This window comes from Pteronotus mesoamericanus, unplaced genomic scaffold (genome assembly GCF_021234165.1).
Source record: "Pteronotus mesoamericanus isolate MK-2021 breed Mesoamerican mustached bat unplaced genomic scaffold, CSHL_Meso_final contig_173, whole genome shotgun sequence".
Classification (NCBI taxonomy): Eukaryota; Metazoa; Chordata; class Mammalia; order Chiroptera; family Mormoopidae; genus Pteronotus; species Pteronotus mesoamericanus.
In genome coordinates this window covers 16,859,806-16,874,565 of record NW_026555072.1, presented here as the reverse complement: position 1 = coordinate 16,874,565, position 14,760 = coordinate 16,859,806, and the positions used below count along the sequence as shown (strand labels likewise).

Below are 14,760 nucleotides of genomic sequence, written 5' to 3'. Positions count from 1 at the left end.
GTTACATAATTCAGGTTTTCATTTATAATTAGGATAAATGCTGATGAAAGGCAAACACAAGGGGTTAAGAGGGTGAATAAAGAGACAGGACCTAGTTTGAGGAGATGCTGTCTCTAAGAGCTGTTAATTTCCATAGATATATTATAAAAAATGAAGTTATGAGTGATGTTACACTGCACAGATTTTCCCATTGGGTGTGTAGAGTGAGACACAATGGTGGCACCCATTAGGAGTTACACAGCTATAACTCCAAAGTGACTTCCTTGTCAAATTAAGGTAGGGGCAGCATGTGCCATGATGAAATAGAACAGTATTTCTTTGGGTAGAGTCTCAGAGGAGACTGATAGATGATTCTTTTAGCTACAAATCAGTCTTTCGGTTTTGCGTCATCTCTTGGTTATGTCACTATTTTTGTGACTTTGGGAAAATCATGTTTTCACCAGGTCCCTCATCTTTAAAATAAGAGGACTTGGACAAACCTGTGAGTTTTTAGTTTTGTCTTCTTGGGTCCTCTCGAGGCTGGTTTAGCGAGACTGGGAAAACAAACCTGCATGGCCCATCCAGTGTCACCACGTCATCATGAGAGCCAACAACAGTTTTCAAAGTAATATAGTTCGTACCTTTTCTGAATGCTTGCCCAAGAGGCATTGATGTTCTCTGTTATCATGTGTACTTTTCTGGTATCATCTGCAGAATAATCCCGGAGAAGTTTCAGTGCCAAGTCATTTGCCACATCTACATTTATCTTCCACTGGCGGAGGTCTTTGGCCAACTGCTATAGATGCATATGGGAAAGAGAATGGATATCAGTTTTCTCTGAAATCTGTAATTGAAGTTTCTTTTTTGTCTTCCTAAAAACTATTTATTGGATGGTTTTCAATTTATAACACAGGCTTATTATTAAAAAATGAAAAAAATATTGGTATATCATCTGTATAATGCCTTGTGTGCTTATTACCCAAAGTCAAATCTCCTTCCATCACCATATATTTGACCCCCTTTACCCTTTATTACTTCCAACCCCCTTTCCCTCTGGTAACCAGAGGACTGGTTGTCTGTGTCTATGACTTTCAGTTTAATATCCCGCGTATGAGTGAAATCACATGGTTCTTGACTTTCTGTCTGACTTATTTCGCTTAGCATGGTATTCTCAAGATGAATCCATGTTGTTGCAAATGACAGCACTTCATCTTTTCTTACGGCTGAGTAGTATTCCATTATATATAGAGAACTGTACACTTGAAACCTACATAATTTTACTAACCAATGTCACCCCAACAAATTTAACTAAGAAAAGCTCACAAAAAACCTAGTACAAAATTGTATAAAGATTAAACCAGAAGCCCTGGCTGGTGTGGCTCAGTGGGTTGAGCGTCGGCCTGCAAACCAAAAGGTTGCTGGTTTGATTCCCAGTTAGGCACATGCCTGGGTTGTGGGCCAGGTCCTTGGCTCGGGGCATGCGAGGGGCAACTGATCGATGTTTCTCTCACACATCGATGTTTCCCTCCCTGTCTTTCTCTCTCTCTTCCCCTCTCTCTAGAAATGAATAAATAAAATCTTAAAAAAAGAAACAATCAAAAATGCCAAGGGGACAAAGCCAGTCTAAGATCTGTCTCTTAAAAAAAAAAAAAAGATTAAACCTTAAAATGATTCATAGGTAACTTCTGAATCCTTAGGTCGAGACATGTCTACATGACTACTTTTAACCTACCATGTGATTTAGTCAATCATGACAGTGTAAGCTAACCTACTTTTCACGACAAAATGTTTCAAATGCAGCATGTTGAGTAGGAACTGTTACCAGGTATTTCATTTTAGTAGCAATTAATCGGAAAACAACTGAGCTTAATTGCTTTTATCAAGGGAGATAGAAAACTATAAAAATAATCCCCCATATAATTGTTGAGTATGTGACATATACCAACTATGAACAGAAAAAAACCCTCCTATATTTCTTTCCCTCTTCATTAACTTGTTGAATTGTTTATGTAATTAGTGCCATCTGCTGGCACTCGACTAAAGCTGCACCAGAAAACACTGAACATCAAAGGAACAGTGCTGTTATTCCAGTTACAAACTTTTTTTTGAAGGATCAGTTTATTCATTATTCTTTTAAAAATTACCTACTTTAAAATGAGAATAAATTACATATGTAGAAATCTTTCTAAACCAAATGAAATGTTTTCTTCTTTGTCTCTGGCAATTGAGTATTATCAAAATGTGTATTTCATCACTTGAAATATCATACATCAAAGAAAAAAATAAACCAGTGCAAAGTTTATCTGGAAGCATGGTAACTCCAAATTTCTATTAAGCGTTGCTGTCAGTTCATGGAGAAGCCTTGTAAGCATTAAGATACTATTAAATTGCTGAGACAGGTATGCCAAATCCAACATGCCTGGGTTGAGCCATTGATAAATGGACAAAAGAATAGGAACATGAAATTCAAACAAGGGAGGGGATAAAATGTTTTTATAAAAAAAAAGAAAAAGAAAAAGACCAACCTCCAATGGATTTATGGCTTAAAAGCAGCAAAAGACTAGCTCGATCCAACACAGTTACTAATTTCATGTTGCAGCAACCCCTAGCTTCTTTATATGCTTGCTCCTTGCAATACTAAAGAACACCATCATGGGAAATGGAAAGTCTATATAAGGATACAACATGGCTGCCTGACTCCTTCCCAGAAGTCTCCTGGAAAAATCCTGCATATCTCTGCTCCTTCTTGAACACCGTATCTCTCCATTAAATGAACCTCATTGAAAGAAATAAATCTCACTTAGAAGGGGCTGCTGTGCCTATGGAGTAGCCTTCTCTCTGTTTCACCCTTTCATTAATAAGCTCCTTTCCACTGTAAACTCTAAAAAAAATTACCTTTCAAAAAAATTAGAATAATAGAATACTAAATCAAGATGGCTCAACGTGACATCAATTAAATTAATAAAAAAATGCAGTCCAAAGCTAGAAAGACTGGTAAAACAAGCACATTCATGTACTACTGCGGGAAAGAATATATACTGGGGCACTTTGGCAATACATATCAAGTGACATACGAATATTTACTTCCATTTACCCAGTAATCTTGCTTTTGGTATTTTTCCCTAATCAAATATTAAAGGAAGAGAAATAAATACATCTTTGGAATAAAGATCTTTACTAAGAAAAAAGATAAATAATTTCAATGTTTAATGACAGGACATTAAACTAACATGACACATCAACCCAGCAGACTCCTATGCAGTAAATGTGCACAGAAATCATAAATACTAAGTAGAACATAATTTCCATGTACATTGTATTTCTTAAATCTGTAAGAATACATAGTTATGAGCTAGAAGGGCAATAGAGGAAACTGAAAATAATTGATGGTTCTAAAAAGAGTAATCATTTCTGTTTTAATAACTGTTCTTTTATGTGACTATGATATTCATATAGTAATAAAAGTCATATACTAGTGCTTTTAGCATAGTTTCACTATCTGTGGGTAGACTCTTCTTCCTTGGAAATGTATATAAAATCTGCATATACTCTGGCATTTCTCACTTTACTAGAACATCCTATTCTAGAATCAAACAAAATAATTGTATTTATTGCATATAGTAAACAGACCCACATAACCAAACTAATACTGAGTAGCTAAAGCCAATGCCATAACTTTTGCTGTGAAAGCAAAAAGAGACAGTTTTTATAGGCTGTACTACAACGCAATTAAAATTTGTCCTTTAGGAATGCTTGCCTTTCCTTATATACTCCTTTTTTCAAGCTCTAGGGTTTCTATTTTCCACTTTTCAAATCCTCATACTATGCAAAAGCCTTTCTGAGGTGAACCACATACCCCAAGGGCTTTCCCTTTCTAGAAATTTCCTAGGTTAACGTTAAAGAGAAAACCACATCCCTAAAATGGCATCACTTGTGCTAAAGCCCGTGATATCAAACCTAGATTTAATATCTAACCTGGTTGCTGTTTCTTTCTCTCCCAGAAATATAATCTTAATCAACTGTCTGGAATTTTCTGGTCCACACCAAAGAAGTAACTTGTCCTGTGGGCCCTCTCCATTCTCCTCCCCCCATAAAAAGAAGAGGCAATCTGCATGATAAAGACGCTTGCAGGCTGCCTTTCCCCCAAAAGAAGATGCCCTGTTCTAAAACTAATCCTTTCTTTTCTTTTGTAAATAGCTCCAGGGCCCCACCCTGCTTTCTAGAAAACCTCTCATTTTGTACAACTCCAAGTGCCTTTCTAGATGCTAGATGAGATGCCACCTGATTCATAAATTATTTAATAAAGCAAATTAGATCTTCAAATATACTAGGTTAAATTCTGTTTTTGTAATAGTACAAAATCACCACTCCTTGCCTTCTCCTCCTCACTGAAGCCAAACCCACAGTGTTATTTGCATTTTAAAGGAAGAGTTCATAATCTGTCATCTATTAAATCTCGAATTGGTAGCATAAGGATCCACGAAACGTAGACCAATGACTTGGTTACCTTTTCCCAAGGTAATTCCTTTTTAAGAAGGATGCAGTTGTTAATGAAATACTTATTATGAACCAACATCAGAGCACATACACACACACACACAAGAATATAAAATATAAATTAAAAATTTAACAAGTAAGTAAAGTCATTTCTTTTTATCTAGGAAAGGTAAATAATCTTGGAGGCCATCCCTCACCCATTGGTTGCTATTTGAAGTCTAGATATAAGAGGATATATACTCTTTGGTTCTAATCTACGGATCATAAAACATACCGAAAAGTATGTTTTCAAAGTATGCTAGAATTTTCCAAAGTCTTGAAGGAAATAGCAAGCTAAAGTTAAATTAGAGATTTCATAGTAAACAAGTAGTAAAAGAGTGAGGCTTGGCTTCAAACCACAGCTTCTCCATATACTTTAATGCTGAGAGGCAAACATGCTCGATATCTTTTTCTTCAGATTTGTATTCATACTGAGATTTAGATTTTTATACCTAGGAAAGTCTTGACTGAGTGCTAACCCTCACTGAATACTGCGTAGGTTTTGCGAGAATGTAGGATTGAAAAGAAAAAAAAAACCACTGACCTTGACTAACATTGACAGGGCTAAGGCCCTTATCCAAACTCAAAGGTTGTCAGACACAGCTTTGTTTCTCTCCCGTCTTAAAGACTTCATGAGAGCAGGTTGCTTTTCCTTCCTCCTAAGGTATTATGTTGACCACCTTGGGCTTTGAACAAGTGCCGTTCAGGCCAGGAACAATGACCTTGACCAGCTTTGCTTACTACTGTGAAATTTACTACTGGGATAACTCCAGACCACAGAAGGAGTGTAAATTCAAAAATATAATAGAATTCACACGCACACACTCTTTATTTCTGAATTCCATTTACAAAGGAATATACACTACGGGGAATTGCTTGTGTGATGATCATGGTGTGTGAAGAAATTTAAAATACTGTGAGCAGTAGCCTATTAAAAAAAGAGGATTTTGTGGGCACGCATGTGTGTGCTCTATGAAGAATATAAAATGCTAAATCCCCAAAAGACTGTGGCTCCAATCAGGAAAGAAATATTTTATATTCTAAGCTAAAATGATGTTGCTGCAGTATGTGCTTGGTATGTTAGGCATAAAAATCATAGTGGAGTATGGGACAACCTGAATCAATGTCAAGAATTTTGAGTATTAAAAACTTTCCGTTTTAATGTTGGTCTTCTCTCACTTTTTTTATTGGTAAGAATTCTTTTTAGGGATGTTGACCTTTCATGGGAGAAAACAATGGAGGAACAGAAAGAGTAGTTAAAAGTCTAGGCAACAGAATGAGTCTGCTGGGTTTGAATCCTGACTAGATCGCTCACGACTTATGTGAGAAATGGGAAAGTTAATTATCCTCTCTGTGCCTCAGTTTCCTCCTTTGTTAAAACAGGTGAATTAACACTATTTACCTTGAAGGATTAGTATGAGGGTTAGTTTAGGAAATCCAAGGAAAACACTCAGAATGGTGCCTGGCATATCTGAAGCCTTAAATAAATGTTAGCTATAATCATCATCATTACTACAACTACAATTACTACTACTCCTCGAGTACTACTACTGCTACTACTACCATTTTTAACGAACCGCATATATTTACCACAGGGTGAGCCTCTACTGAATGCAGAGTAAAGGTGGAAGCTCTAAAAGGCTCCCTGCCCTGACCGGTGTGGCTCAGTGGGTTGGGTGTCGTCCCTTAAAGTGAAAGGTCGCCGGTTTGATTCCTGGTCCAGGCACATGCCTGGGTTGCAGGGCCCGATCCTGGACTGGGGATGTGCAAGAGGCAACTGACTGATGTTTCTCTCCCTCTCTTTCTCCCTTCCTTCCCTTCTCATCTTTAAAAAAAGATTTATTTAAAAAAAAAGGCTCCCTTTAATTCAGAAGATAAATGTGAGTACATAGACCAATAATTAAAAACGGAAGGCTGAGTATTAAGTTTTCTTATAAAATACGTTTTGAGATATTCACCTCCAAGTGAAATAACTTTTGCTCCAGGTGAACTAGATTTTTAAATTTTTGAATGACTGTGATTCAAAGGTGCTTCCTGAAAGGCAGTGCAGGGTAATGAAAAGGCATCTTCCCAGGTAGTCTTGCTTGGCCACTGTTGTTGCAGTTTGATTTTAAGAAGGTCCTTAACCTGTTAAGTTGCGGTTTTGTTGTCTGTAAATAGGATGAGGCTGCTACTTCTGCTCATGAAGTAGGTTTGTCATGAGCTCAAAATCAAAATCAAAATCAAATTGCTTGGAAAATTATAAAACAAGATCCTAATATACTTATGGACAGAAAGGCCCACAGAGTGGTTTCTCTCACTTTGCATACGTGAACTAAGAGATTCATTTAAAAAATTTAGCGCTGCGATCTAACAGCTAAGAACTTAATTGCTCTTAGATCCATTTTCTGCCCATCTCTTACTCTACTCAGCACTGAACATGGACTAACCACTTTAGGGATCGGAATTTCCCAGGGTTCCTTGCTAGCTGGCTTCTAGCTGGAATTGGCCAGTGAGAGGCCCTGGTGGGAGATGGGAGAATAGAAGGAAAGGTGAATCTACAGTGTATCTCCCTCTCTTTCTAAAGATTTTATTTATTTATTTTTAGAGAGAGGGGAAGGGAGGGAGGAAGAGGAGAGAAACATCAACGTGTGGTTGCCCCTTGCACGCCCCCCCCACCCCGCTCCGGGGACCTGGCCCACAACCCAGGCACGTGCCCTGACTGGGAATTGAACCAGCGACCCTTTGTTTCACAGGCCAGTGCTCAATCCACTGAGCCACACCAGCCACCAGCCAGGGCTCCCCCTCTTCCTATGCAGGCCGTCTCTTTTTGGTATCTCCATTTCTCATGGGATAGATGCTCCCTCTGTAGTGTGTTACCTGCTGTGCGGCCCCACACTGGTCAGGTTAGTGCCGCAGGGCTCTGGGCTCTGGTAATACTTGCTGGCTCTCCAGCCCTTGCGCTGTAACAGCTTCCTGATGTTGCTAAATTCCAGGTCACCTCGCTATCTCCAATCGGGCTTCTCAACTCCTTCATTAGCCAGGGAACCGTCCTCTGCATTGAAATCCCTCTGTTGGAAATATCTAGGATGGCTTCTAGACTGGGTCCTGATGATACAAACTGAAAGAAACCTCACAGCAAATGACCCTACCTACAATTACGCAGGAGAAATTTAACGTACTAGTTATGGGACAAAAGAGAAAGTTAATCATCCTCTCTGTGCCTCAGTTTCATAAAATATCAATGTTTTATGAAGCATACACTTTGCAAAATATCACACTTTACATCTTGCGCCTTCTCTGCAGTCTCGGAGGAAGAAGAGACTCTTGTACCATGGGAAACCGCCTCTGGCATCTGGACATCCGTTTATGCTGGGTCCTCCTGCTCATGGACTCCCTCTCTCTGTGCCTTCCTCCACAGCCTTTAAACGTGCGTCTCTCCCTCATCGTTAAACAACAAAATCTGCTCCCGATCATTTTCTTTCCCTTCACAGTTATGTTCCTTAGAAGGCAACTGTTCACTCATTACCTCCACTTGATTACATTCCTGGAACTGTACAATTCATCAAAATCAGTTTCTGCCATCGCCGTCCCGCTTAAACTATTCTGACAGAAGCCGCTGTGGCAAATTGGATTATTAGCCTCAGTTCTTTACCCTACCCTATATCCATGCCCTTTGCTATGTAACTTTGAATTTCCTGCTACCAAAGGCCATTTGCTTCCCCGCCCTTGACAATGAGCGTGGCCCTATGACTTGCTTTGCCTAATCCTAATGGGATGTTAATAGAAGAGACACAAGCAGAGGTGTGAAATGTGCTCCTGCAGCGGAGCTAACCCTTTTGTACTTTTGCCACCACCAGGAGACAAACGTGCCCTGGGCTAGCGTGCTTATCCGCAGAGAAGGATGAGTGACATGTGGACAAGAGCCACTCCAATCAACCTGCAGCCTGAAGCAGTGCCACCCCCGGGGAAGCTGCAAACTCATTTTGAAGTTGATTGCTATGCAGCATTTTTTTGTGAAAATACTTAACTGGTGCAGTTACCGATGTCTATGGGACACTTTAGGTTCTCATTTACCTGATTTACAGGGTCTGGCACTAATAACACCCCCTTTTTATTACAAAATCTTTTATTATAAAATCATAAGCATGTCATTCTGTAACAACAGTATCACACTGAAGCACACCACAGGACATCTTAGGGGAAATGTTCAAATTAAAACTATCCATTACTACACCCATGTTATTATCCTCCCAACCACACTCAAGCAGGCGCTACTTCGACCGGACCCTGCGTTTGTAGCAGCTGGTGCTATTGACGGACTACTCTGTTCTTTTTGAGGCTCTAGCCTTTGCTGGCCCCTCCGCCTTGGGTCTCCTCTATGCTCTCTTGTGCTTCAAGTTTTTCTTCTTCTGCCTGTTCCTTACATGTGGGTGTTCCCTAAGGTTCTGTCTCTAGATCAATCTCCTTCTTCAGTGTAAATGGATCCTCAGCTGGAGGAGGATGCAGGGAGCGCTCCCATAGGGAGGCTGCACCATGATTTTCCCTTGTACCTAAATCTTCCGCCTCCCTTGCCACCGCCTTCAATTAAGCCCTGATCATTTCTTGCTTGGACTCCGCAGTAACCTTTGTATCGGCTCCCTCCCTCCACTCTCACACCAGCCCTTCCATCCGCAGACAGCTGCTCAAGAGATCTTTTTGAAAAGCAACTAGAACCTCATCGCTCCCCCATAAAACGTTTCCACGGCTCTCTATTACTTACAAGACAAAGTTCAAACTTCTCTTCCTGGATTACACGGTCCTCAAATAGATGACCCTTGCCTACAGAATCACTTTCATCTCGTGTTATCTCCTTTCCTCTCTCTCCTTTCCTTTTACCCAATCCCGTAATTGCCCGCAGGAGAACACAAAAACTCCGACAGGTTAAGTGACTCACTGAAGGCGACAGGGCTAGTCACTGAAAGAGGCATTGCAAGCCTGCGAGTCTCTTGACTACAGTAGTCAGTGTTCAGTCTAGTTAAAGAAGACATGCTTCAGTATAAAAGAATTTAAGGAAAATGACTGGGTTCATTATAACTGAACTTTGAAGAGTCTAAAATAATCTCCTTGATGAGTACAGCAAGATTGGAAAATTATTGCGTGTAATAAAGTAAGACATTGCCAAACAAAGGTAGCAGGGAAAAAACCACATATTTGTTTTATTAAAAAAAAATCACTAAACAATTTACTTCTAAGTATGAATTAATGTTCTATAAATCTTTATTGGCAAAAAGAAACAGAATTTCTCTCTTGCTTGTGTGAATTAAAATGACCTATAAAAACCTCTTTATGGATTTATAATAGAAACGTTAAAATATCTGTAAGGAAACGATTTCAAAAGTAAATCCTCTCACCATTAAATTCAAGAGTCATCTATTAAACTCTGACATTACCAAACAACTCTGTTTCAGAAGGTAACACTACGCAGGGGATACTATTTAAGAAAATGGCACTCATTTTCCAGTTTACTGGAAATGCTTAATCTTTTCAATAGCATTGAGGACTACATACTAAAGTTGTTACTTTTTTTGTCCTTTCCACAATGACTACAAGCTGAGAGCAGGCTAGTAAATGTGTTATCGGCCAACCCATTAGAGTTCCATTATTTTCTGTCTTACATGGCTTCATGTAATGAATTTTTATAATTAAACTAATGGCACACAATTTATTTTTCCCCCTCTTTACTTTCAGGCCCCATTTCTCTTTCGGCTTCTTTGGAATAAGTTTTGTACAGAAAGAAGGGAGGAGGACCCTCCAAGTGCTTCATTACCTTAATTTCATTATGACATTTTGGAAAGCGCTCTCTTTTTCTGGCCTCTCACATTAATTTGTGGAGTTTATTAAAAGACATAAGCAGTGCTGTAATTAACAAATCACCCTGTTAACCAAGGCATCTAAGAAAAGTCTGGTTGAGAGGGCGTGGAAGTGACTCCAGAGACAATGCCAGAGTACGGTTTCCCAGAAGGTGGCATTTTCTGGACTGTTTTTTAGATCCATTAAACCTACTCTAGTAGACCACATTATTATTCACAAACATTCAGTGTCTTTTCATGCCAGAGGATTATACATCTGTGCCCCACTGAATCAGGGAAGGCAATGGAACTGATTTTGGCTACTTGCCACTTCCAGGCAGAAGGTTTAAGAGCTAATGGCATTATCCACCATGTTCCCTGCCTCTTCGATCATGAAATTATGATTAAGATGCAGCTGTCATCGGCCATGGTCCCTGAGTGACTAAGTTAAGTGGAGCTCCCTTGTGAATCTACAAGGGGCAAGTGAGATGAATAAAATACAAATGTTGTGTTAGGCCTCTAGATTTGGTGATTGCTTGTTACTGTGGCATAAGTTAGCCTATCCTGACAGATATCCCTGCTCAGGTATGACCCTGTCTCATGGAGTAGGGCGAGTTTACAATCTACAGATATTTTGGAACCAGGGCCAGGGACCGAATAGACTAGCATAATGACACTTAAAAAAGAAAATATGTCCCGTTGCTAATCAATGTTTACAAACCATGTTTCTAAAGCATTTTATAAATTTGAAGAAACAAGAAAAAACCCCTGCAGTCTTACTGACATATACATATACCTTTTCAATGAAATTTTATTAAAATATAATTTACATACCACAAAATTCACCCATTTAAAGTATATAATTTAGTTGTTTTTAGTATGTTCCCGAAGTTGTGAAGCTTTCACCACAATTGAACTTGGGAAGATTTCCTTCTTCCTTGAGAGAAACCCCATAACCATTATCAGTCACTTTCCATTGTCCGTTCTCTCTCTCCCCCAGCCTTTACTGGATATTTACATAAATGGATTCATAAGATATGTGGTCTTTGGTGACTGACTTCTTTCATTCAGCACAATGCTTTTGAGGTTGACCCATGTTACAGGAGTACTTTTTTCGTTTTTATTGCCAAATAATATTCCGTTGTTGGATATAGCGCATTTTTTTTAATCCATTCATTAGTTGAAGATGTTTGTGTTATTCTACTCTTTTACTATTATAAATAATGCTGCTATGAACATTGTACAAAGGTCTCACGTAGACATACATCTTCATTTCTCTTGAGTGTGGCACTTTTATTTTATAGAGTAATTCCATGTTTAATATCTCCAGGAACTGCCAAGCTTTATTCCAAAGCAGTTGCACCATTTTATATTTCTGCCAGCCATGTGTGAGGGTTCCAATTATTCTACATCCTTGTCAATATTCATCATCATCTTTTAAAAAAAATTTTAACCATCCTAGCGTGAGTATAAAGGGGTATCTCACTGGGATTTTCATTTGTTATTTTCCTGATGACTCAAGACGATGACCATCTTTTCATATGCTCATTGGCCATTGGTACATCTTCTTTGCAGAAATGTCTGTTAAAATCTCTTGTTGATTTATAGTTGAGTCATTTATCTTTTTTGTTGTTGTTGAACTATAAGAGTTCTTTATATGTTCTGGATACAAGTCTCTTATCAGATATATGCTATGCAAATATTTTCCTCATTCTCTGGGTTGTCTTTTCACTTTCATTATGATATTGCTTACAGCACAGCAGTTTTTAATTTTGATGAAGCCCGGTTTATGTATTTTTTCTTTTGGTGTCATATCTAGAAAACATTGCCTAGCTCATTGTACTCCTGTAGTCTTGTAAGAGTTTAAGTTAAATTCTTATATTTAGCTCTTTGATCCATTTTTCAGTTAACTTTTGTGTATGGTGTGAGGTGGGATCAAACTTCATTATTACTTTGTATGTGGATATTCAGTTACCTAAGCATGAGGTTTTGAAGGCTATTCTTCTCCTTTTGAACTATCTTGGTACTTTTTTCAAAATTCAATTTTCCATAAATGCAAAGACTTTCAATTTTATTTCATTTTTCTCTATATCTATCTTCATGTCAGAACCACATTGTCTTGATGACTGTAGCTGAGCAGTAAGGTTTGAAATTGGGAATTGTGAGTCCTCCAGCTAGGATTTTAATAAGAATTGCATATAATCTATAGATTGATTTAGGTGTACTGCTATTGTAACAATATTAAATCTTTTGATATGGGAGCATGGGATATTTTCCAATTTATTTACAACTTCTTTAATTTCTTTCAACAATGCCTTGTAGCTGTCAATGTATACGTCCTGCACTTCTGTTATTCCTAAGTAGTTTATGTTTTGATGCCATTGTAAATGAAATAGTTTTCTGAATTTCATTTTTCAGATTATTCAACTAGTGTATACAAAGTGATTTTTGTATTTTGATCTTGTACCCTGCAAATTTGCTGAATTTATTAATTCCAATACTTTTTAATGTATTCTTTAGGATTTTCTATATATGAGATCATGTCATCTGCAAATAGATACAGTTTTGCTTCTTCTGGACAGAAAGAAGTAAAGCTTCTTCTATTTATTTTCTTGCCTAATTGCACTGGCCTGAACTTCCAGTAAAATGGTAAATATAAGTTGTGAGAGCAGACATCCTTACCTCATTCCTGAACTTGGGGGAAAGCACTCAGTCCTTCACCATGATATTAGCTGCAGGTTTTTCTTAGAGGCACTTTACCAGGTTGAAGAAATCTCCTGTATTATTTTCCTAGGACTGTCATAAAAAAATTCAAAAGACTGGGTGGCTTAAAACAACAAAATTTATTGTCTCAAAGTTCTGCAGGTTAGGTCCCAAATCAAGGTGTCAGCAGGCCATGCTCCACCTGAAACCAATATATAGGGGAGAATGCTTCCCCATCTTTCCTGCTTCTGGTGCTGGCTGTCAATCCTTGGTGCTCCATGACTTGAAGCTGCATCCTTCTAACATTTGCTTCTATTGCCACGATATTTTTTTCCATGTGGTCAGTGTCTTTACCTGACATTCTTCTCTCTGTATATGCCTCTTTTCTTCCTCTCATAAGGATACCAGTCATATTGGATAACAGGCCCACAAGACTCCAGTATGACCTCATCTTGACATGTGCACAGGCCTTACTTCCAAATAAGGACACATTCACAGGTATAAGGGTTTGGACCTTCAGCACACCTTCTAACCTAAGGGGACACTATTCAACCTACAACACATTCTATTCCTAATTTGTTGAGTGTTTTTAATCATAAAATGGTTTGGGACTTGTTAAATGCCTTTTCTGCAACTACTGAGATGACCACATGGTTTTTGTCCTTTAGTCTACTGATACGGAACATTACATTGATTAAATTTTGTATGTTAAAGTAACCTTGTATTCTGAAATAATTCTTACTTGATTATGGTATAAAATCCTTTTACCATGTTGCTGTGCTAGGTTTGCTAGTATTTTCCTAAGGCTTTTTGAACCTTCATTCATAAGGCATATTGGTTTGTAGTTTTTTTTTTTTCCTGTGTATCTATCTCTGGTTGTGAAGTATTAGGCCCTCTTCTATTTTTTGGAAGAGTTCGTGAAAGACTAGTATTAGTGCTTTATGTGTTTGGTAGAATTCATCAGTGAAGCCATCTAGGTGTTGATCTTTCTTTGGGAAGAGTTTTTAAATTACCGATTCAGTTTCTTTACTCATTAAGTCCTATTCAGACTTCCTATTTCTTCCATCCGTAATAGCCTCCTATCATTATTTTATTCTTAGGTGAGCAGTTCTGTATCCCTTTTTATTTCTAAGAGTAGTAATTTGAGCCTTCCCTTTCTTTTTTCCTTAAGTCAGTCTAGCAGAAGAATTGTTCAATTGTTCATCTTTTCAAATAACCAACTTCTGGTTTTGTTGATTTTTTTCTCTTGCTTTTCTTTTCCCTATTTCACCAATTTCATGTAATCTTTTTTTTTTCCCTTCCCTCTGCTTGCTTTCGATTTCATGTTCTCTCTCTCTTTTTTTTTTTCTTATTTCTTAAGTTGGAAGGTTGGGTTAATCAGTTGTGATCCTTTTTAATATAGGCATTTATAGCTATAAATTTCACTCTAAGCACTGCATTCATTGCATGCCATAAGTTACCTTATGCTGTGTTTTTATTTCCATTCATCTGAAAGTGTTTTTGCATTTCCTTTGTGATTTCTCCTTTGACCTATTGGTTATTTAATAATATGTTGTATCCTTTTCTCATGTTTATAAATTTTCCATATTTACTTTTGTTATTGAGTTTCACTTTCATTCAATTATGGTCATAAAACCACATTGTATAATTTTGATCCTTTTATATGTATTGAAGTTTGTTTTATGGCCTAGCATATGGTCTATCCTGTATAATTTTTCATGTGCAGTTGAGT

General features: G+C 37.9%; 1 protein-coding gene across 3 annotated transcripts in view; it reads right to left on the bottom strand.

Moving 5' to 3' along the window:
* Window positions 1-14,760, bottom strand: part of DMD (dystrophin) — a 1,878,371-nt gene that overhangs the window by 502,156 nt on the left and 1,361,455 nt on the right. For all 3 annotated transcript variants that reach the window (XM_054566574.1, XM_054566573.1, XM_054566575.1), the window contains one exon: window positions 621-775. In XM_054566574.1, the coding sequence (XP_054422549.1) occupies window positions 621-775 (155 nt within the window). The remainder of the gene's footprint in view (window positions 1-620; window positions 776-14,760) is intronic.